At 55.3% G+C, this 23804-nt stretch overlaps 1 protein-coding gene across 6 annotated transcripts in view; it reads right to left on the bottom strand.

Annotated features, from left to right (window-relative positions):
- KCNN1 (potassium calcium-activated channel subfamily N member 1) overlaps positions 1-22090 on the bottom strand; it is a 34322-nt gene extending 12232 nt beyond the window's left edge. For 2 of the 6 annotated variants that reach the window (XM_047776575.1, XM_047776574.1), the window contains exons 1-5: positions 15244-15455; positions 9905-10387; positions 9131-9226; positions 5582-6000; positions 2616-2757 (exon numbers count right to left, since the gene is read on the bottom strand). In XM_047776575.1, coding sequence (XP_047632531.1) covers positions 2616-2757; positions 5582-6000; positions 9131-9226; positions 9905-10387; positions 15244-15411 — 1308 coding nt within the window. In that variant the 5' untranslated portion in view covers positions 15412-15455. Of the gene's footprint in view, positions 1-2615; positions 2758-5581; positions 6001-9130; positions 9227-9904; positions 10388-15243; positions 15456-22061 lie in introns of those variants that run through there. The other 4 variants (XM_047776580.1, XM_047776578.1, XM_047776579.1 and 1 more) reach the window with 4 other exon arrangements.
- Positions 22091-23804: the final 1714 nt, after the last annotated feature.

Genomic DNA, 23804 nt, shown 5'->3' on the forward strand with positions numbered 1-23804 from the left:
TGATTAGTTCATATCATTCCTGACAACCCCGGGAGAGAGGACCACTCTTATCCCCACTGGGCAGAGGGGGGAAAGTGAGGCTCCAAGATAAGCAACGGGGCAAGAAACACGCAGGATCTGCATTTGGGGCCACTGCCCATGGAGGTAGGAGAACTGAAGGCATTTCCATCCAGGCTTTGGGGTCTGGGGACAGAGACGTGGCTGATATGTTGCTGTTAGTAATGGGGATTCAGCTGGCAGGGTGAGAACGGTGGCAAGAAAGAAGGGTCAGGCCAATTGCCTGTGGTGAGGGCATTTGGAGAGGTCCCAGTAGCGGGAGGTAAAAGGATAGGACGTCTCCCCCGTGATGGGCTCCCTGCTCTTAGCAACCACCCTCCCCAGTATGTCCTGAATGGCAGCCAGTGCCCTGGCTAGGGAAGGAGGCCAGAGAGGACTTGCTGGTCCATTTGGGGCCACCTGAGAGACAGAAGGGCAGGAATGAGGACCCAGGGGGAAGGGCAAGGCTGAGAGACGGGGTGGGGGGCAGCAGAAAGTGATGCAGGAGGAGGGAGGGAAGACGGGGGTTCTGCCACTGAGAATTGGGAGCTGAGGAGCCCAGAACATCCAGGTGTCGTCAGCCCCAGGAGTAGCGAGGGAACAGGTAGCAAGGGCTGCTGAGGGGGGCCAGAAGGTGGCTCTCTGCCTGCGCTGAAGCTCTCTCTGGCACCTCACCAGCCTGCTACTTCCTCCTGTGGCTACAGCATATGGAATGGGAGGAAGGAAGAGACCTGGGCTTGGCCTCTGGGGGCCAGGGAAGTGGCTAGTTTTTCTTATAGATGGATGGAAACATTTATGTGGGAAGGGTGGACAAGGGCTGGGGACACCATTTAACCAACCCAGGTGGGATGGGCATAAAGTCACCCCGAAGAAACCCGATTAAGTGTTCCTGGCCAAGATGAGGGTTTTGAGAGGACCCGGGAGTCTGCGTTCAAGAAAAGCCTTGTCTTAGAGTTCCCACCATGGCTCAGCAGTTAACAAATCTGACTAGCATCCATGAGGACGCAGGTTCGATCCCTGGCCTTGCTCAGTGGGTTAAAGATCCAGCGTTGCCATGAGCTGTGGTGCAGGTTGCAGATGCAGCTTGGATCCTGCATTGCTATGGTGAAGGTGAAGGCATTTGCAGGCAGCTGCAGCTCCGATTCGACCCCTAGCCTGGGAACCTCCATATGCTGCGGGTGCAGTCCTAAAAACCAGAAAAAAAAAAAAAAAAGCCTTGTCTTGTTGCCCTGCTGTACAGCACAGGGAACTATGTCCAATCTCTTGGGGTAGAACATGAAAGATGATAGTATGAAAAAGAATGTACATATATGACTAGGTGACTGTGCTATACAGCAGAAATTGACACAACACTGTAAATCAACTATCTCTAATAAAAAAAAATAAAACCAAGATGTGATTATACGAAAAAGAAAACCCTTGTCAACTGTAAAGAAACATACTGGAAATGTCCACGTGGAATACTATGCAGCCAGGAAAGAGATCAGCCAGTGAATCCACACAACAGCACAGATGCCACATCCAGCAAGGCCATGCTGCGATGCCTTGAAGCTCAAGAATGAGCAAATGTGCTTTATAAGATATTAGAAGGGGGTGAGTTCATGGGGCAGTGTCTGGGAGGAGACATACTTGGATGGATGAGGAGAGAGCTAACAGAAGAATTAGAAACAGAAAGTAGCTAAAAAGACCAAGATGTGGCTTCATGTGATGCCTGGCTGTGCGGTGATGGGGAGAGAGGAAACATCCCTGGGTGTGGCCATCCTGCATGTGCCACAGGCGATGGCAGGGAGCAAGCGGTGGGCTAAACACAGAACTAATTCTCTGGAGGAGTCGTATCCCAGAGAAGAGAACATGGCTTTTCTGTTTTGCTGCGGGGTTTCTGGGTTTTTATCTGAATGCTTTTTCTTTGTTCCTTTGTAAAGTTCTTTTGTTGGGGGTGGCAGTGGGGGGAGTGGATTGTGGCTGATCTTTCATTTTTTCCCCTTTTATTCTTGCAAAATAACATAAGCAAATGTGCATCATGTCTTTTAACCAAAGGAGGGGCCATGTCAGCTTGGCTAGAAGAAGTGAGGTGTCCCTGGTGGGGGCCTGAGGAGGACACTGACCCCCAGCTTATGTCCAAATAAGAGTGGACAAGGAGTTCCTGTCATGGCTCAGTGGTAATGAACCTGACTGGTAACCATGAAGATGCAGGTTCAAACCCTGGTCTCACTCAGTGGGTTAAGGATCTGGCATTGCTGTGAACTGTGGTGTAGGTCACAGATGTGGCTTAGATCTGGCATGGCTGTGGCTGTGGCATAGGCCGGCTGCTGCAGCTCTGAATCAACCCCTAGCCTAGGAACTTCCACATGCCTCAGGGGCAGCCCTAAAAAAATGGAAAATAGAGGGGGGAAGCAGATAGGAGGGGATAAGAGGCTAAGAGGGAAGACAGCTATGGGCTTTGGGAAATGGTGAGGGTGTGCATTCCCTGTCACATCAGAGGGAAGGAGCAGGGTGACGGAGGGATGGGCTGACACTGAGTGCTCAAGATGGAGTGAGCTCCCCATCATCTGGGGGTGTGCAAGGGCCCTCGCCCTTACCATGATACCAGTAAGCAGGCATACGCCCTTCCCGCAGTAGGTGTGGGGCACCATGTCACCGTAGCCAATGGAGAGGAAAGTGATGGAGATGAGCCACATGGCCCCCAGGAAGTTGCTGGTCACTTCCTGCTTGTCGTGGTACCTGGAAAGGAAGCCAGAAGAGGCTCCAGTCAGTCCACTCTGGTCCCTCTGCCTTAATCACACCCCTGGGACAGCACTAGGAAGGCAGGGCCCTGGGTCTGCCAGGCTGCATGGGGGCCTTGCTTGCAGGAAGCTGATCATTTGGGGAGCTTGCAGTGACCAAGGTGCCACTGTAGGGTGGGGTGGGGGTATGGTTAGTGCCCGGGCCAGCCCTGTGGTCCTCCTGAGGGTGCCGTAGGGCAAAGGGCACCCACATTTCCTCCCCAGCACCCCTTCCAACCTTCTCCTTTTGCCTGACCCCCAAGCTGCTGATTTGGGGGCAGAGAGGGGCCCAGGGGTGACATGAGGGTGCGTCCACGTGTCCATGCATGTGCACACGATCCTCCTCCCAAAGACAGACACACAGACAGATACGAACACGGGTGGCCACGGGCGCCAAAAGCGGCAGGAAGTAAAGGCAAGGAATCGGGTCAGACACTAGGAAGAACTTCCCCAGTGAGCAAGGCCTGGAAGAGCAAGGAGGACTCTATGGGGGAGATGAAGCTGGAGGACCACACCCTGGGACTCAGGAGTAGAAGGGAAGTCACTATGTGGAGGGCAGTACCCATCACCCCAAACTTGGGCCTGGGGTTCTGGGGATCGGGAGGGAAGAGGCAGCTTGCTTGGCACTGGGGAGAGGCTTGGGACTCAGCTTCTGTTTTGTAAGGGGACAGACCCCAAGGGCTTGTAAAAGGACATGATTTTGTCCTGATCACACCTGGTCCTGGGACCCTGGCCACACAGGTTATGAACTGGTTCCACCTATGGTCAGCCCAGGCTTAGGGGCTGAGGAATTGGTTCTCTGGGTCTGGGGGTGGTTTGAGGTTCTGCTCCAGCCCAGCCGCCACCCGCAAAGCCCTTCCACCTCAGGGAGGTCAGGGAGCCCTTCCCAGCTTACCCCCTCCTTCCTAGGCCACAGGGGCAGGGCAGGGTGGGGTGGGGAGGAGGGCTGGTCCAGGCAGATGGGTTAGGGGCAGGGGTTCAGGATGGGGAGGAAATTGAAACCCAAAAGGTGGAAAGGAGGGATGAAGGGCTTTGCAGTAGGTCTGGGGTTTGACAGTCCCTGCCCCACCAGGGCTTCCAGGCTGCCTACTGGATGAGGGGGACCAGGGGCTGAATCCCATCTTTTACTTGCACCAGACTTCCTCTTTCAGGAGACCCAGCACCCCACGCTCAGGAGGCAGGAGGAGAGGAGAATCCACCAGGAGGAGAGGGGAATCCACCAGCCATCAGCCATGGGTGGGGGAGGCTCCCGGCCTGGCTGGAGCTACGGTGGGTTGCTAAGGGGACCACCCAGGACCAAGGAGTGGGGGGCATGCAGGAGGTGGGGTAGGACAGAGCTGTAGGGGTGGAGCGACGCAGGCGAGGGGGCGTCAAGCAGTGTCACAGGGCTCAGAATTTAGGATTGGCTGCTCCCCGGCCCTGCCCCGTCCCCCATCCTCTCCAGGCCTCCCTGAAATGACCCAGCCTGGCCCTCAGGGATGCCTGATGAGGGGCATCCTCTCTCACTTCCCAGATCCCAGGCCCAAAGTCTGTGGGAACTAGCATGGGGGGCGCATCGGGGGGGCCAAGGAGCCCTTGTGTGATCCTCAGATGGTCAGCCTTGATGACAGGAAGAGCTGGGCCCTGTCCCCTGTGAACCCCACATCAGGTTGAGGCAGGGGCCATAGAAGGGGTGCTTGAAGGGGTAAGGACTGGAGTTCAGAGGGCAGGTCCACCCAGGGACCACCCCAGGAAGCCCCACGAGGCTTAGCGAGGCACGAAGCAGGAGAGACCCACTCCCAGACAAGGCACCCCCATGCCCTGAGAGGTCTGGTGGGGCCACTCTTTCTCCTGGAACCCCCTGGGTTGGGCCCTTAGGGGTGTCCTTTGCCCCCCAGAGCCACAGTTTCCAGCACCTTGCAAGGCTGTTCAGAACAAAACCCCATACAGAGGTTTTAAAAGCAGAGGACAGTTTTCATTTACCCCAGACCCATTTAACTCTCCAAAGGAGCTGTTGGAGGCCCCTGGGGCCAGCTGCCCCAACAAGGCACCAGAGCTAAGCACTTCCCCTTCCCCTCCCATCCCCCACCCTGAAGACAATGGCTCGGGATGTCAAGAACCTGCCTTCTGCCACCCTGGGCTTGACCCCAGACCAACCTGCCTGGCTGCACTGGGACATGGAACCGTGGGTTCAGGGCCAGTCCCCCCGGCACCGCCTCACCTCCCCACTCCCTCCCCTTATGGCAGCTGATCTTAAATTCCTGGCGGGCAGGACAACTGGCAGCTCTGCACACACAGCTCGGCTGAGGGTAGGACTCACATGTTTTCCCTACAGTCCGGCGGGGCGGGCAGAGGGGAGAAGGAAAGCAGGTTAAATTGTGGGGGAGACGGGCAGATGGAGGGGGTCCCTCTTCCTGCTGCCTCCACCACCCTGGGCTAGAGGTCAGAAGTCGGGCCAGTGGAGGGGCCCTAGCGGAGGGGGTGGGGGGGGGAAGGGATGGGGTCCTAAAGGGGTGTGGGTTGGGGATGGGGCTGGGACTAGGGGTGACGGTGGACATAGGGCTGGAGTCCCAGGGATGAGAAAGCTGCACATGAGGGATATACTGAGGGCCAGGAACGGGGCGGTGTTGGGGCACCAGGGTCAGGGGTTATGGGGATGGAGTGCTGGCTGGGGCAGCCCTGGATCTCTGAAGTCATGGGTGAGTGTGGGGTTCACCAGGGTCAGGGGTCATGGGGTCGGAGAGCTGTGTCATGGGTGGGCATGAAGGGCACTGGGATCAGGAGGCAGGGGAGCCGGGGCGCACCTCTCGCAGACCCGCACGGTCCAGGCGGCAATGATCCAGGAGGAGATGCTGAAGACGAGGAGCACGGTGCCCGGGCAGATGGTCATGAGCGTCTTCATGACGAAGCGTGTGTTGAAGGTGATCTTGTTGAGAGCGCCGATGCTGCGGCTGGAGGCGTCGGTGAAGATCTTGCTGTGCAGCAGCATGACGCGGCCCAGCAGGTAGAGACGCAGGAACATGGGCACAGACAGCAGCACGTCCACGTCGGCTTCGGCTGCCGACGGCGCGTACGTGAAGGCCAGACGCGCTGTCCACGTGAAGCGGTAGTGGCCGGGCACCGGGTGGATGGCGCACACAGCCAGCTCCAGAGAGATGAGGAAGACGCGCTCACAAGTCATGGCGATGCGCCAGTCGTCCGCCCCGTTGTCCACCATGAACAGCTGTGGAAGTCAGGTGGGATGGACATGGTGGGTCTGAGACACGTGCCCAGGCCCCAGAGTGAGACCCCGGAACCCAGACCCCAGACCCCATTGGCTTTTACAAGAAACATGGCCTCTTAGGCGAAACTCCTGAGTTCTCAGGGTCAGATTCAAACCAAACATGGCACAAGTCAAAGGCAGAGTTACCAATGACCCAGCCTTCCCATTCCTAGGTATCTGGGCAAGAGAGATGAAAATAGCTGTTCAGGAGTTTACGTTGTGGCTCAGTGGGTTAAGAACCAGACTAGTATCCTTGAGAATTTGGGTTCGATCCCTGGCCTCAATGGGTTAAGGATCTGGTATTGCCACAAGCTGCGCATAGGTCGCAGACGCGGCTCGGATCTGGCATTGCTGTGGCTGTGGCACAGGCCAGGAGCTGCAGCTCCGACTCCAGCCCTAGTCTGGGAACTTCCATATGCTGCAGGTGGGGCCCTAAAATTAAATAATAATAATAATAATTAAATTAAAAACAATTTTTTAAAAAAACAGACATTTAAACACATCCTTGTATGTGCTCAATCACAGGAGTACTGTTCACAGTTGCCCAAAGTGGAAACAACCCAAATGTCCATCAGTCCATGAATGGATGAACAAAATGTGGTCCCTGCACACAATGGAACATTACTCAGCCATAAAGAGGACCTGGCACAGGCTACAATGTGGATGAACCTTGAAAACACTATGTTGAGGAGTTTCCGTTGCGGCTCAGTGGTTAATCCGACTAGGAACCATGAGGTTGCGGGTTTGATCCCTGGCCTTGCTCAGTGGGTTAAGGATCTGGCATTGCCATGAGCTGTGGTGTAGGTTGCGGGCACGGCTCGGATTCCGCGTTGCCGTGGCTCTGGCGCAGGACAGCAGCTACAGCTCCAATTTGACCCCTCACCTGGGAACCTCCATATGCTGTGGGAGCGGCCCAAGAAATTGCAAAAAGACAAAAAAGAAAGAAAGAAAGAAAGAAAAAAAACACTATGTTGAGTGAAAGAAGGCAGTCACAAAAGACCACCACCTAGGGCCGAGGGGGCAATGCTGCCACCCCAGTGGGCCTGGAAGGTGGGGCGTTTGGCCAAGGATGATCATTCTCCAGCCTTCAGATCTAATGGAATTTGCCTAGCTAGGTCTGAGACAAGCTTAGGACCTGTCGCCCCTTTCTTCTTTCATATTTATCCCTTTTGAAACTGAGAGGACTATCCTATGCTTGTCCCACCATTGTATTTTGGAAGCACACAACTTGTCTGGTTCACGGACAGTGGGGAATTTTGTCTCAGGAGGTATCATACTTCAAATCTCACCCATGTTGGATTAAGATGACATTTATTTATTTGGCCATGCCTGCAACATGCAGAGGTTCTTGGGCCAGGGTCGAACCTGTGTCATTGTAGCAACCCGAACCAATGCAGTGACAACACCAGATCCTTAACTCACTGAACCTCACAGCAGCTCCTGGATTGCAATGATATTAATTCATCTGCTTTTTGGCCACACCTGCAGCATGTGTAAGTTCCTGGGCCAGGGATTGAACCCGCCGCTGCAGTTACCAACACCAGATCCTTCATCTGCTGTGCTACAAGAAAACTCTCAATTTAGATGATATTTAAATTAGACTTTGGACTTTAGAGTTGGTGCTGGAATGAGTTAAGACTCTGTGGGCTGTTGGGATGGGATGAATGCATTTTGCATGGGAGAAGGATGTGTATTTGGGAGGCAGGCCAGAGGGTGGGGTATTATCAATGGAACTGTGTCCCCTCAAAATTCATCTGTAGAAATCCTAGCCCTCAATATGACTGTTTTGGAGATAGGGCCTATAAAGAGGTAATTAAGGTCATAAGAGTAAGGCCCCCATCCTACAGGACCGGTGTCTTTATAAGAAAAGGAAGAGACACTTGGGATGTGTATGCAAAGAGCAAAGGCCGTGTGAGGATACAGTGCAAAGGCAGCTGTCTGCAAGCCAAGGAGAGAGAGGCCTCAGGAGAAAACAATCCTGCCAGGACCTGATCTTGGACTTCCAACCGCCAGAACTGTGAGAGAATACATTTCTGTTGTTTAAGCCACTCGGTTGTGGTGCTACAAACATACAGTGCTTCATTTGTTTTTCATTTGGTTGAATAACATTCCATGCTATGGATGGACTACTTTTTGTTTATCTGTACAGCAGGTGATAGACCTGGGACTGTTTCCACTTTTTTGGCGATTGTGACTAATGCTGTTATGAACATACGTATGCAAGTTTTTGTGTAGATACAAGTTGTTGGTTCTCTTGGATGTATACCTAGGAGTGGAATTGCTGGGTCATATGGCAACTCCGTGTTTAACCGTTCAAGGAATAGCCAGACTGTCGTCCCCAGCTATACCTTCAGAACGGCTTCGTTCTAGTTCAGGGATCACTTCTCCCTACCCTAACTCCCAGCCAGATGGAAAACCCCTCCTGTGTGCCAGACCCTGGCTGTCCCCTTATAGGTCTACATATAGTGTAACCCAGGCAGGATTTTCCTGTGCTCGTCTCCTACCAACTGTGGTTCCTTGAGGTCAGGAGTCAAAGGCCAGGGTCAGGAGTCAAAGGGCAGAGTCAGAAGCCAGATCTGATATACTCTGGTGTCCCCAAGCCCTGGCACCCACTGCAGTAACGCCTGACTGACAAGCCCTGAGCTGAGCTCTCCAGGGGCTGACTAGGTTTTCATTAATCCCTGAAACAGGAGAACAAACTCCCTGGCACACGATACGTCTTTCAAACACAGGGTTGGATAGAAGAGGAAAAGGAGCCTGGTGCTGCAAACACTGGACCCCTTGGCTCCAAAACCTCAGAAGACCCCAGAGTTGCAAAAATGCACCTGTGCACCAGGACCCCAGCCCACTTCCTGCTCCTTCACTTTTCATCTTCTTTACCGAATAATCAACGAAAATTAAAACGAGGACATGCGTTCCAAGGAAATTTAGATTGATCTAAATGGTGTGTCTCCACGGAGGTCTTTTTTTCTTCTATAAATCTTCTATTGATCCTTTTATGTTTTAGAGGGCTGGGGTCACAGGTGGCTGGTGTGGGGTGGGGCCCTGGGATGTGGGGAGGGGAGCTGCTCCCACCCTACTGAGCACTGACCTGGATCTCCCGGGCATGGTAGAGGACAACCAGGCCCAGCAGGATGACCGTGGAGAGGCTGATGAGGCATTTGAGTGCAAATGAGTACAGCGACTCCTGGGCAAAGAGAGAGCATAGGGCAGAAGAGATGTTGTGGGGGCAGGTAGTCCTCCTGACTCCCCACCTGGTTGCTTTGCTCAGGAAGTGATGCTCCTATCCTTACTCCTTAGGCCTGGGCTGACAGCAAGGTGGGCTAAGCACTTCAGTTTATAAGGCCTGGCCTCACATGGGTACAGCACTTTACTGTTTATAAAATCTGGCCTCATGTAGACATAGCGCTTCACGGTTTACAGGCTGACACGGCTCTGATCTCTCTCCATCCTCACATCCACTTGGGAACGGATAACCAGGCTCAGAACTTGGCCCTGACCACTCTGGAAAGGGGGAGTGCTCTTCCTGCTCCTCTGCGCAGTCCCTGCCCCCGCCCCCCGGACCCTGATCTGGGAGGCAGCCCCCTCCCCACCTTCAGCCAAGGTGCAGCCCCGTGGTGCAGGGCAGAGAGAACGGGGTGGAGCCTTCTGCCCTCAGCTGCAGGGGTCCCTGCTGCCCCCAGGGGATGGACACAGCAGGAAGCTCAGGGCCCTCAGCTTCCCACCTCTGGGGTCTCCTCAGCATCCCCCACCCACTGCTACTAGGGCTGATGTGGCCCCTGAGCCCATGCCCAAGGGTCCTCGGGGAAGCCAGGCAAGCCCCGCAGGGCTTGCCTGGGGTTCCAGGGGGAAGGGCCATGCCTACCTTGGTGTAGACTCCCCAGGACAGCTCAGTCTCCGTCACCATGACAACAATGCCGAACATGCCAAAGATGAGGGCGTAGTCACTGAGGCGCTTCCGCTTCTCAAAGAGTGCCCGCCGGTGGCCCAGGCGGTGGCCGACGCTGGGGGGCTTCCCCGAGCCCCCCTGCTGGCCTGCCTCATCTTCCTCCTCATCTTCTTCCTCTTCCTGGTCCTGGGGCTGCCCCCGGGGGCTGCTGGGCGAGGGCTGGGCTGGCTCATTCTTGGCCACCACCACCTGGATGCCTGGGCCATTTGGAGGCTGCGGGGGGTGGCCAGCCTCGGGGTCTGGAGGGTCTCTTGCCAAGGCACCCAGCCCGCCACCCAGCGGCCGTCCCCCACAGCCATTGTGTCTGTGGCTGTTCATGACTATGTGGGTGCTGGGGTTGGGCTTGCTGCTGGCCGCCCGGGGCCTGGCATGGCTCAGTGACTGAACTCCCGCACTGACCTGCAGGGCATGGGGGACACAGTCACGTCAGGGACTTGCCAGCCAACGAGAGGGCTAGGGATCACCCACCCGCAGAACATTCTGAAGCTGGAGAGGCCATGAACCCATTGCAGTTGACATACAGATTGGCCACTCCAGAAACCTTCAAGTCAGCCTACATCCTTCCCCTGCTCAAAACCTTCCTGTGGCTCTCTGGTGCCACTGCATTAAAACTCAATTCCTCACCGTGGCCAGGAGGCCTCCGTGGTCTAGCTCCCACCCACCTTATCCTTCCTACTTTTCCCAGAGTCATTCCCTTCCAGCCACTCTGGCCTCCTCACTACCAGATCCCAATAAGCTTGGTCCTAGCTCAGAGTTCCCCTGTGGCACAGTGGGTTAAGGACCTGGCATTGTCACCACAGCACCTCAGGTCGCTGCCGTGGCATGAGTTCAGTCCCTAGAACAGAAACTTTCAAATGCTGCAGGCACAGCCAAGAAAAGGAAAAAGAAAAAAGCCTGGTCCTGCCTCAGGGTCTTTGCACCTGCTGTGCCCTCTGCCTGGAACACCCTCCTACCAGACCTTTGCCCACTGACTTTCTGTATCTCTAAGTATCTAGAACAATGCCTAGCATACAGGGGACACTCAGTAAACACTTCTGAATGCTTCAAGATGGAATCTGCTCCCTGGTTGGCCTGGGAGGACTAAAGCCCATGTAAGTGAGCAGCCAGGAGGAGGTGGTTCCAATCCAGGCTTGTCTCCTTCTGACCTTCAGGCTCTTGGACAAGTTAACTTCATTCTAGTGAGTCTCCAGTTCCTCCCGTAGAGTTGCTCAAAGGCCTGAACACACTTATGCAGTCACAGGGTATGGCTGGGGAGCAGGGACTGTGGCTGTGGCTATGAGACCCTCGGCTCTCTTCTACTTGGATGGAGGGAGGCCTGTGATCTCCAAAAAGATCCCAGGACCAAAGCAGAGATCCAGAATTGAACTCTTAAGATCCCAGAATGGATGCTACAGGGCCTTGGGAGACATGCTTGGCTCAGTCATAGGATCTCCGGCCAGACTCAGTTTCGCTACCAAGGAGCAGACTGGCTGATTGGCCCAAACATCCTCGAATTCTGCTCCTGCACAGGGCCGTGTCCCGTGGCGTCACATGCAAGAGCAAGGACCTTGAAAACCATGACATGCACATGATGAAGCTGCCTGGAGTCTGATCTCCTGGGTGTTCATTTGCCAGACCCGACCTTCCCCCAACCCAGCCCACAACCTCACCCCCCACCTTGCATGGAGCCCCGGCTGCTGCCCCAGCCCATGCGTACCAAACATGGACTGAACCTCAGCCTCTGTCTTTCACCCAGATTTTCTCCTTAATCCTCATAATACCCCAAGAGGGGGGTTCCTGGGATTTGGCCTACTGTACAGATGGGGAAACTGAGTCACCAGGCAGTGAAGGGACCATCTCCTTACAAGGCAGATTCTGGACCAGCCTGCCTGTGGGAGTCTCCTGACAAGCCAGGCAGGATGTGGGCCTAGTGTTGTCCCCTTTGTACAGGCCAACCCAGCATGTGCTGGGGACCCAGGAGAAGAGGCTACGTGCACAGACAGGACCCCTCTCTGGCCTTGAAGCCATGCTCTGGTGGGTGACAGACTCAGAAAGTATCACATCAGGACATGCCACGATGAACCATGTTGCCAGACAGGACACAAGTGACCTTGGCCAGGGCACCACCGCATGCATTGCAAGACCACCTGTCCTCCTGTTCAGTGCCCCCAGACAGTATCTGTCCCACTCACTACATGTCCCCAGATGAGGGTACCAGCACACAGTAAGACCACAAGAAACAGGAGTCTATAACATGTCCCAATCCCATCCATCACACCAGCCAGGTCATAGCCACCTGTGACCTGACACTTCATAGTTTATAAGTTGGCCTCAAGGGGGCCCAGTCCATCACATTTTATATGGGCTGGTCTCCTGCAGACCCAGCACTTCACAGTTTATAAGGCCGACCTTGGCCCTGATCTTTCTTCATCCTCACATTCAGGTGCCACACTCCTCCTGAGCTAGAGCCCCCGGCCTGCCACCTGAAGGGCCATCAGCTGCAAGGCGGGGCTAAGAGCTTGCCACCAGGACACCCACAGCGGCCCCAGACCCTGCCCTTGCCCAAGAGACAAGGAAACCACAAGCAGCCCTCCCACTTTCCCTCCTGCAGGTACGCAAGGTCCCAGCCCAGGGCTTAGGGAGCACAGGCAGGAGAGGCGGTGACCTGGCAGACAGGACTGGGAGCGGGTGGGGGTGCTGCAAACGACCTTCCGAAATGCACCGATGAAGATGCAATTTGGGGATGTGACTCAGCCACCTAACACACAGGCCAAATATGGCCGCATGTCCGCCATGCTCCTCCTTGCCTGGCAGCCGTGTCCCAGGGTGCCCTAGGCAGGGAGGGGGTGGGGGGACATGCAGACAGGCAGCAGGTGGCTTTCAGGAGGGCGGAGGCGTGGAGGGCCTTCCTGGTGCCCAACATGTTAATATGTACCTAGTGCGTATTGCGGGCCAAGACCTTCCTTGATCAGATTTATCGCATTTAATCCCTACTGCCACTCAGCCAGGCAAGTGGCATTCTTTCTCCCATTTTACAGATGGGAGACAAGCTCAGAGAGGTTCCATATGCTGCCCAAAGCCACACAGCCAGAAAGGGTAGAGACTAACTTAGTGCAGCCTGGGGGTGCTGGGTGGCAAGATCTGCCTGGGTCCCTCTTGACGAGTGGCCATTTGGAAAGGGAGCCGGCCTGACCCTGCTCTTGAGGGACCACAGAGCTCAACACACAGGCTTGGTGAGGGTCTGACCCCGGCCACCACCTCATAGGAAGTGGAAAGACAGAGTGGCCTGCCTGAGATCCCACAGGAGAAGGGGGCAGCCCATTTCTAAAGACTGGGCAGGGAGTTCCCGTCGTGGCGCAGTGGTTAACGAATCCGACTAGGAACCATGAGGTTGCGGGTTCGATCCCTGGCCTTGCTCAGTGGGTTAACGATCTGGCGTTGCCGTGAGCTGTGGTGTAGGTTGCAGACGCGGCTCGGATCCCGTGTTGCTGTGGCTCTGGCATAGGCCAGTGGCTACAGCTCCGATTGGACCCCTAGCCTGGGAAACTCCATATGCCGCGGGAGCGGCCCAAAGAAATAGCAAAAAGACAAAAAAAAAAAAAAAGACTGGGCAGGACCAGAGAGGACCCTGGGGACAAGAGACACCCACCTCCCTTCCCCTCCCTCACTGCAACCTGGGCCTAAAACTGGGGTCCCTGGGACCCTCAGAAATTCCCAGGTTTCCCTATGAAACCCCAGCCAAGATTTAGATGTCATGAAAGGGTGTATTTTTCTAGATGAAGGCTCTGGGCTCTCCAAGGAGTTCCCCTAAAAAATAAGAAACACCCTGCAAGCTGCATTTGGTTTTGAGGACCCCTGGAATTGCCAAAATTATCTCACATGTTTGGGGCACATGACCTTTGTTCCCTGAATGCTGGGGTGAGGGGATGAGCAGAACCCCACCTTCTGCACCCTCCCAAGACATACTGTGGGACACGTGTGGGGCAAGCAGGGCTGGGAGTACCCAGGAGGGCTTCTGAAGAGCAGAGGAAGGTGTGCAGGCAGCAGGGAGCAAGGAGGTTGGCCCCTCCAAACTCTCCCATCCAATAGGAAGAGAAAGAAAATAGCCAGACCCCAAAGGCCTTGTAAAAGAGTAAGTTCTTTTACAAATGATGGGCTGATTGCAGAGGGATCTTTGGGCATCCCAATTAGGATGAAGTCACTGTCACTTCCTCAGCTGCCTGTTTGGTAAAGGGGCATCTCAGTGCAGACCCAGCAGGGCTGGTGGTCAGAATTGAGTGAGAGCACATGTGGAAAATGCTTAGCATGGAACCGTGGGTATGCCAGTTGTGGTGCCACTGCCCAATGTCATGATCTTTCTTCAGAGGTAGTCCAGAAGGTGTCCCCTGCTCATCAGTCTCCAAGGCAGAGCCTCCTTGGGGCAAAACGTCCACCCTGCTGCTCCCAGGAACCATAGCCAGAGCAGCACATGGCAGAACCTTCCAGGATGTGTGGGTGAGTTGTGGGTTGTGTGTCCCTGTGGAGTATGGGGAAGGACCCCCAAGACACTCCCCCAACCAGCACCCCTGGGGCCCTATCCCTGCAGGGCAGACAGGATTCATTCACCCTCCCACCCCATGGGCTGCCTGAGAGTGGGTGCAGTAAGTCCCTGGCTGACTGCTCCATTCCCTAAGCATTCCCTCCATCACCACCCATCAGGAACCTGGCAGCAGCCAGCACGGTGCACTTAGCTTGCTCTAGCCTGCTCTCCCCATGGCTGCCTCCACGGGTGCCCTCCACTCTGATCCAACTCCCCAGCCTCCAACATTCACATTTGCAGCCCCACCCTCCAGGACAGCTGGAGCAGTGCGCTGTGCTGGGTACAGAACCTCTGTCCAGGGAGACCCCCAGAACCTGGCTTTCCGATCCCTGCCACCCTGTCCCTAAATGCTGGATACAGGGACCAGTAGTGAGGGATCTCCTTCCTCCCATTCTCTAGTCAGTCCTGGGCCACTGCCTCTTCCCCAAGAGCTTCCCCACGGTATCTATGGAGTTTGGAGACTCACTACTCTGCCCCCTGCCAAAGTGAACCCAGTACCTTCCCCCTCCAGGATCAGGGTCCATGAATCTTTACCCACTCGGGCAATGCATATATACACATTGCCCCCATTCCCGTGTCCCTTGGGTTGCGAACCCCACGGAAACCCTCCCCCTCCCTCCCGGTCCCTGCTCCAAGCCGCATCTCACTCCGGGACATGCATCCCTTCCTGGGTGCCCCTGCCCATCATGCTCCGTACCTGCGAGACTCGGCTCGGAAGGGCGGACAAGGCTGCAGGAAAGAGGGTCCCGAGCGGCCGCAGACCCCCAGTCGGGGGCCGCGGCCGGGGTCGCGGGCGGGGCGGACAGCAGCGGGCGGGCACGGGGCCCCGGGGCGGTGGGGCCGGGGGTGGCGGCAGTTGGCGCATCCCCTGCCGCCCTGTTCACGGGCCCGGCAGGGGGGCGAGCGCCCGCCCGGGACGGGAGAGGAGGGGGCGGTGCGACGCCGGCGGCGCAGTCGATTGGCCAAGCACGGGTTGGCCCCGCCCCCGGCGACCCCGCAAGCCCCGCCTCCATTTAAAGATCCCTCATTCCCGGCCCCTTCGCCCCCCAACGCGAGGCTGGTCCTCAAACTCGCCCAGCTGCCCCGCGCGAGGGAGAGGACTTTAGCGAAGTGACAACATTTGGGAACTCCTAACCACACCTTTTCCAAAATCAGGTCCCCAAACTCCAGCCATCTCTCACCCTCTGCGCACCTGGGGGCAGATCACATCACGCACTTGCTGAGGGGACAACTTTGCAAAGTGACTGGTTTCTTTCTTTGTGAAATGACCTCATCGACCGTCTGCTCCTTGTGGGGGAAGCTTTGGGGAGAGCAAATAGGATGTTGGCAAGTGGAGAGCGCCTAAGAACTGCAAGTGGGGGTTTCTGCGGTGCAGGGGGTGCATGGGATAAAAGCCGTTTGGGGAACGAGAGAGCCCACTCAGAGTTAGCCTCCTCCCTCAGTCCTTTTCTCCCAAACCAATGCCAGGGTGGGATGACAGCAGGACCCCCTTTGGGGGGATCCCCTAAGTGGTGTCCCTTGAATGTTAGTGGCAGCTCAGAGAAGCCTTGGGGACTGGAAAGTGGGGAGCACTTACTTCCTCCTTTCCTGGACAGTCAATACCTCAGCATCATCCTGTCCCCACACTGTCATCCTGTCACTAAGGTGACTGAGTCTGGCAGTCACTACCTCAGCCTCATTCTGTCCCCACACTGTCATGCTATCACTAAGGTGACTGAGTCTGGCTCTGTCCTCCCCAGCCTGGGGGCTCATGGGGGCAGAAGCTCCTTCAATCTCTCTCCCAGCACGCGCCCCCCCCATCTGTTTTCTTCCTGGCCCTGAGATTTAGACCAGGTCAGGAACATCCGATTGCTCATCACTGCCTGAGGGCAGCTGAACTGTTTTATTTCTTCTGTGGTGCCCAGAAAATAGCCAGGCTGAATGAATGAATGAGTGGACAGCTGTTTGGGTAGGGGGTGGGCCCATAGACCAGTGATGGTAGTGAGGCTGAGCAGAGCCAGGTGATGGCTGTTTTCTCCTCTCAAGAGCCTGTTCTTTATTCCAGCCTGTTGGGAATACCCTGAGGATGGCCTCGCCATGGTAAGTGTGCAGGTCTGTGATAGTTGGGAAGCGGAGGCCTGGGGACCACCCATGCTCTGCTGTGTCCACAGGGGCTCTGGGAACGGGGCAGTGGGGACCCTAAAAAGATGCATTCTCAACCATACTCCATCTCTCCTGCATTCCCCCATCCACTCACCAGCCTCCCACCACCCCAGGCCTCCCCAGTCTCCTCTCACTTCTTCCCACCTCCAGGCCTTTGCAAATGCTGTTCCCTTGCCTGAGCCATGGGGGGGGAGGGGGGGCGGTGGCAGGGGGGGGGCACTCTTTCTAAAGCACAGCAGGAATGGAGCCACCCACACCTCCCTGGGGATCCAGCATACATCTCTACATTGCATTCAATGCCCTGGCCCCTGACAGCCTGAGCCTGGTCCCAGATAGGTCCTTGCCCCACAAGAAGCCTTCTTACCTTGCCTACAGACTGACCTTGGCCTGCACAGATTGCTATGGATCCCTGCAGCATCAGATGCTTTCTGAATTCAAGTCCAACATGGAAATGTCCAGAAATTCACAATAGCATCGGCCACAGCCCACAGAGGCCTCTCCAGCTGTCCCACCCCAGCCGGGCCCCCCAGGCTCTGCAACCACCTTCTCTCTATGGAAAGTTCTCTCTTTCCCTTTTGGGCTCATCTGCATTGAGGTGTCAGAAACCTCCTTCAAAGTGCCATTTTAGGATAGTCAATCTGGTGACCGATCACCTGTCCAAGTTGACCCTGCTTTCTGCTTGAACCTTACCCCTCTGAGACAAGGCTGGCAGTGGTGAACAGGGGTCAGGGTGGATGAAGGTGGGGCCTGGGCAAGGTATACCTCAGTCCCCATTTCAGCCAGAACCTCTCATCAGCCCACAGACGGCTGGAAGGGACCCGAGGAGCATGCAAATGAACTTCAACTGGGATGTCCTCAGGACTCACATCCCAGGAAAAGGACTACAGAGGTGTCCAGGGGGTGGAGGCTAAATACAAAGCCCTTCCTCCAGGGGCCTGAGGACTGAGCCACAAGTTCACCATGGGTCTGTGGTGGGAGTCCTGGGAGAAGCTCACAGGAACTAAAGGACCAAGAGGCAGTGACCTGAGCTGGGGAAGACTGGTCACCTCCCCCCTCACCCCCAAGCCATGCAACCACATAAATCAGCCCCATCTTGGGTCTAATTGATAACTATGTGGAAGGAGTTGGAACCCTAAATATCCTGTGAGTGTGGGATGGCATTCATTCATTCTCTTTTATTCTTTTTCTTTTTTCTTTTCTTTTCTTCTTTTTCTTTTTTAGCCACCCTGCAGCATATGGAGTTCCCAGGCCAGGGATCAGATTCAAGCTGCAGTTGCAACCTACACTGCAGCTGCGGCAATGCTGGATCCTCAATCCGTTGTGCCAGGCAGGGGATGGAACCTGAGTCCCAGGGCTCCAGAGACACCACTGATCCCCTTGAGCCACAGCAGGAACTCCCACCCATTCATTTTCATTTATTCATTCATTCACATTCTGTTGTCCGCTTCCTGGTGTGAGTCCTGAGGGCAACCCAGCTGAAGTTCAAGCTCCTTCTCTAAGTCTGGGGCTGAGGATGCAGAGTCTGAGGCAGAGACAAACCTGCTTTTCTTAGAGCCGACCTTCTAGAGGAGGGGAACAACCCTCTCACATAAAGGACTGGTAAGGGCTCCACACAAAAGCAATGGAAAAAGGTCAAATGATGTCAAGAAAAATAGGAATGGGCATTCCCGTTGCGGCGCAGCAGAAACAAATCCGACTGGGAACCATGGGTTGCAGGTTCGATCCCTGGCCTCGTTCAGTGGGTTAAGGATCCAGCATTGCAGTGAGCTGTGGTGTAGGTCAGACACAGCTCGGATCCCAAGTTGCTGTGGCTGTGGTGTAGGCCAGCAGCTGCAGCTCCGATTCGACCTCTAGCATGGGAACCTCCATATGCCACAGGTGTGGCCCTAAAAAGAAAAAAAAAATGGGGGAGACTTTAATGAGGGTGGTCAGAGGAGGCCTCTCAGAAGGAACATTTGAAAGGGGCGGAGGGGCCAGCCCTGGAAGAGCAGGAGAAGGGTGCTCCTGGTAGAGGGCACCACAAGGGCAAAGGCGCTAGGTGGAATGGAGGAGGGTGTGTTGAAGGAAGAGGAGGGAGACCAGTGTCCAGAGTGAAGGAGTAAATGGCATGGGATGAGTCACAGAGGCAGGCAGCGGTCCCAAGGTAGGGCGTGGGGTGACTCTGAGCAGAGCGGAGGTTGTGGAGGGTTAAGCTTTCTAGTGTCCTATGAATTTGTTGGGGCAGGAAGGGGACAGGAAGGTCCAGGGGAGCTGGGGCAGGTGTCCCAAAGGGCTTGTTCCTGGGCTCTCCAGGATTCTGGGACCTGGAGAAACTCCATTGATTCTATCAACATTTATTCGACACTTCCTGTATGCAGAGCTTGCACCTGAGGTGGGGAATACTGTGGTGACACACAAAGACCCACTAAATCTCCCAAGCTCATGGCTTCAGGCTGGTGGGCAAGAAAAGAATAAATCAATGAATAAATATAGCTGGCCCTTGCTGATGGTTCGCAGGAGAAATGAGGCCGGGGTGGGGAGGGTGCGGGGGAGGGGACTCTGTCTCGCACCCCCTGGTCTTTGCCATGAGCAGCCCCCTGATCCCTCTGGGGGAGGAGGTGGGAGCCTGGGGGGTGACACGGAGGCAGGGTATAGGCTCTTTCATAAGCACGGATTTCTCACAAACAGCCAAGGTCTGGGAGCCCCTGCCACATCTTCCAGGGGACCTGCCCTGGTGCTGTCTTGTTCACTCAGCAGGCAGTGGCATCCCCACTCCAGACACTAGCCTCCTGCCCACCCCAAGGGAGGGCTGGAAGGCTCCAGACTAACTCTTCCTCCCCAGAGACCCCCTCGGCCAAGGGGCCCTCAGGCCTGTCCATCCTCACCCTTAAATTTGCTCCAGTTTCCATCCTTGCAGCCCCTGCCTTGGCACAAGCCCTGGGGCAATGGCTTGATTCTGAGGCACAGCATGCTACTGCATGTACCAGTCTGAACAGTAACCCCCCCCCATTCCAGTCCCTCCAAGACCTCAGAATGTGACCTTGTCTGACTGCATTCTTGGTCTTTGCAGATGTAGTTAAATCACGATGAGGTCATACTGGATTGGGGTGGGCTCTTATCCAATGACGTGTTCCTTTTTTTTTTAATTTAGGACCGCACGTGGAAGTTCCCAGGCTAGGGGTCGAATCAGAGCTGCAGCTGCAACGCTGGATCCTTAACCCACTGAGTGAGGCCAGGGATCAAACCGCATCCTCACAGATGCTATGTCAGGTTCTTAACCCACTGAGCCACAACGGGAACTCCTCCAATGATGTGTTCTTATATGAAGACCACTTTGTGAAGACACAGACAGACACACAGGGCAGGAGACCACATGAAGACAGAAGCAGAGACTGGAGTGATGCAGCCACAGGCCAAAGATTATCTGGAGCCACCAGAAGCTGGAAGAGACCTCTCCCAGAGCCTCCAAAGGGAATATAGCCCTGCTGACACCTGGATTTAGGACTGCTGGCTTCCGACACATGAGTGAATACATTTCTGTTGTTTGAAGTCACCCAGGTTGTGGTCATTTGTTATGGCAGCCCCTGGAAATTATACAGCAGTCATGGACAAGGGACCATCTCTCTCTGAGCCTCATGAGGGCTGTCCAAGGGCAGTGCAAGGGCCTAAGGAGCTAATCCCCATGAACTGTGCCAGGCATACTATGAGTGCTCACCCGATGCTCCTAGTTGCTACTGGCTTGATAATGACCTGGACCATTTCAAAAGCACCTTCCTGGCTTCTCCAGCTCCAGTCCAGTCTCTGCCAGGCCCCCCACAGAAATATTTCCTTGCTAAAATATGATCATGTTATTCCTAATTCCAAGTGGCTCCCCATGGCCCTCACAGCATCTGCACAATTAGAACCTGGGCATGGCTCCAGCTGGCCATGGGCAAACCCCTACTCACCCTTCCGGACCTAGCACAAAGAATGAGAACACCTCCTCCAGGATGCCTTCCTAGATTCCCCCAGGCACAACAAATCCCTCCTTCTTTCCCCATGGTCTCTCAGCGTCAGGCTGGCCACAAACAGTTCATTCTCCATGCCCACCTCAGTCCCAGAATCTGCCCGCTTTTCTCCATTCTTGAGGCCTCACCCTGGTCTCACTCAGCCCATCTGACTACTAAGATGCCTCCTTGGCCTTCCCTCCGCCCTTCTGTCACTTCTGCTCCTGCCCCTATAATCCCTGCTCTCCACTGCAGCCACAGGGCTTTTGAACATCAGAAATCAGATAATGTCTCTCTCCTGTTCACACACCCTCCAGGCTCCCTATTGTTCTGCAGTTCACTCCTTTATCTCAGCTCCTGCCTGCAGACCTCCCTGCCTTTGCTCCCTACCAAGCATTGTTTGTGCCTCAGGATCTTTGCACATTCTGTTCCCTCTGTCTGATATACTGTTCTCCCAGCTCTCGCCTGGCCAGCTACTCCTCCTCCTTGAGGTCTCAGCTCATGTCAGCTGCCTGGGCAGCCACTCTGCCCAGCTCTAGGAGCCTCCCCTATCCCCCCAATCTTTTTTTTTTTCTTTTGGCTTTTTAGGGCCTTACCTGCAGCATATGGAAGTTCCCAGGCCAGGGGTTGAATTGGAGCTACCGCTGCCGGCCTACACCGCAGACACAGACACAGCAACATGGGATCTGAGCCATGTCTGCGACCTACACCACAGCTCATGGCAATACTGGATCCTTAACCCATTGAGCAAGACCAGGGATTGAACCCACCTTCTCATGGATACTAGCTGGGCTCATTACTGCTGAGCCACAACAGGAACTTCCAACTCCCATCATTCTTTAATACATCTCCGTATTTTCTTTTCCCCTCAGCACACATCATGAGGGTCCTTGCTGTGTTCCCAGTGCCCAGGCCAGGGCCTGGCACACCATAACTGCTTAGTCTTTGTTGATTGAATAAATGACCCCACATGTCTGGGACTGGCACCTTTGTCTTCTCCACAGCCCCACTGACAGCTCACTGCTGACCCCAGAATGTCAGTGTTCACAGGAGAAAGAAGCAAAGGAGCTGCTCCCTGAGGGCTGTCTCCAGGGAGTGAGGCCACAGGATCTGGATGGTGGCAGTCACTGCCCTTCCAACCTGGTTCATCTCCCCACTTCTGGCTGTGTGACACTGGGTGGATCACTGAGCCTCTCTGAGCAGGTTCCCAACCACCAGTGATCAGAGAAAGTGGACAGTGACTCTCGGGGGGGCGGGGGTCTAGAAAGCATACTCATTACAATAATAATAATTACTATATTATTAGCATTATTTCAAAGGTTGGCATTTTTCTTAAGTCACCAGCTTTTCTATCCAACTCCTGGGAGCCCCCACCCCCAAAGGTGACTTGAGTTTGGGGTTCACTCACCCTGGGGTTCAGGGGTCTCCCTGATGAGGTACCACCAAAAGGCCTGTCCCCTTCAGTCCCACTGGGCTACCACTTGGCTGGCAGGAGGCTGAAGCAGCTTTTCTTCCTCCCTGGACCTGTAAGGACCAGATATGGACTGTGGGTGGAGGCAGGGCCCCAAGAGAGGTGTGTGTGTGTGCGCGCGCGTGTGTATAGCTCCCAGACTACAATGGTCTCTCTTTCTCTCTTTTTTTTTTTTTTTTTTTTAAGGGCTTCACCTGTGGCATATGGAGGTTCCCAGGCTAAGGGTTGAATCGGAGCTGCAGCTGCCAGCCTATGCCACAGCCGCAGCAACGCCAGATCCAAGCTTCATCTGTGACCTACACCATAGCTCACAGAAACGCTGGATCCTTAACCCACTGAGGGAGGCCAGGGATCGAACCCACATCCTCATGGATACTCGTCAGGTTTGTTTCCACTGAGCCACAAGGGGAACGCCTATAATGGTCTTGAGAACCAATCTGCACTCTGAAAAGCTGGGTAACCTTTTAAGTATTAAGGAACTCAGAATCAGTGGCACTGTCTGTCCAGTGGGGGCCCTGTTGACTCCCTCAGGCCCCTCAGCAAGCCCCTGCTGATACCTCCCCCATTATATCAGGCCTGCTCCCTGAAGGCCCCCCCCCCCTGTCCCCAGAACACTGAAGGTTCTACTTGCCTTTCCCCATGCTGTTCGGTCTTCCTCCCCCTCCCCCACCCCCACTATGCCCCACTGATTCCTTCACCACAGGGAGAACAGGGTGGGTGAGGCTAGGATGGGCTGGTGTGAGGAAAGAGTCAGGAATCTCTGGCTTGACCAGCTCTATTCTTGGCTGCCCCTAAATCCTCCCCATCTGCAGCTGCCCTGGGGAGTGTAGCTCTCTCGTGGTATTTGCTGTCTATACAGGGCTGTCTCCAGAATCCCCGTAGGAGTACCCAGGTCCTGCCCTGGAGGAGAGAGCAGATGGGAACGCAGGGCAGCCCCATGATGCAGAGGGGTGGGGGAGCGTGGCCAGACCCCAGAATGGGACTGAAGGGAAAACACAGCCAGCCATGAACATCATAGCTGTATTTTCTTTCACCAGGGGTCTGGGGTTAGAGGCCAATGGCCACCTGCATGGCTCAGGGGCCACCTGTTCTAGCCAGGGGGACTTTAGAGCTGACTCTGGCCCTGGGAAAGCAGAGGGATTGTCGAAGGTCAACCAGGGAATGTGAGAATCAGAGTGGAGATTATTCTACTGGCTCATGATGCTTGCCTTGCCCATCTGGAATCTGCCCCCCTCTACCCTAGGGATGTCCCTCAAGATCTTAAGCAGGCTCGGGGAACGGGCTAGGGGGCCTGAGAGACCTGGGAGCCAAAAGGAGGGAGCCAGATGAGCTTCTCCATTCAGTTTTGACAGGGCCTCTAGGAAGGCAGAGAGACTTGGTGAGAAAGAATGCCCCCCCCTCTAGTTCCGGGGCCCCCAGAAAGGCCCACACCTGTAGTTAAACGCAGGGAGCAGAGGACTCTAGAGCCAACACCATCACCGAGATTAGTGAATTGGCCACAAACCCAGCTCTGCCCCAGCCCAGCTGGTTGACCTTGGCTAAGTGCTAACCCTCTCTGGGCCTCTCTTCCTGTCAATGGGGGTGGGGGTAAGAGAAGCAGCTTAGGGAAGAGATCAGAGCAGGAGCTCCAAGAGCTCCAAAGAGCAGGAGCTCAAACGCACAGTAGGCTGGCAGGCGGGG

The sequence above is a fragment of the Phacochoerus africanus genome, chromosome 4 (genome assembly GCF_016906955.1).
Source record: "Phacochoerus africanus isolate WHEZ1 chromosome 4, ROS_Pafr_v1, whole genome shotgun sequence".
NCBI lineage: Eukaryota > Metazoa > Chordata > Mammalia > Artiodactyla > Suidae > Phacochoerus > Phacochoerus africanus.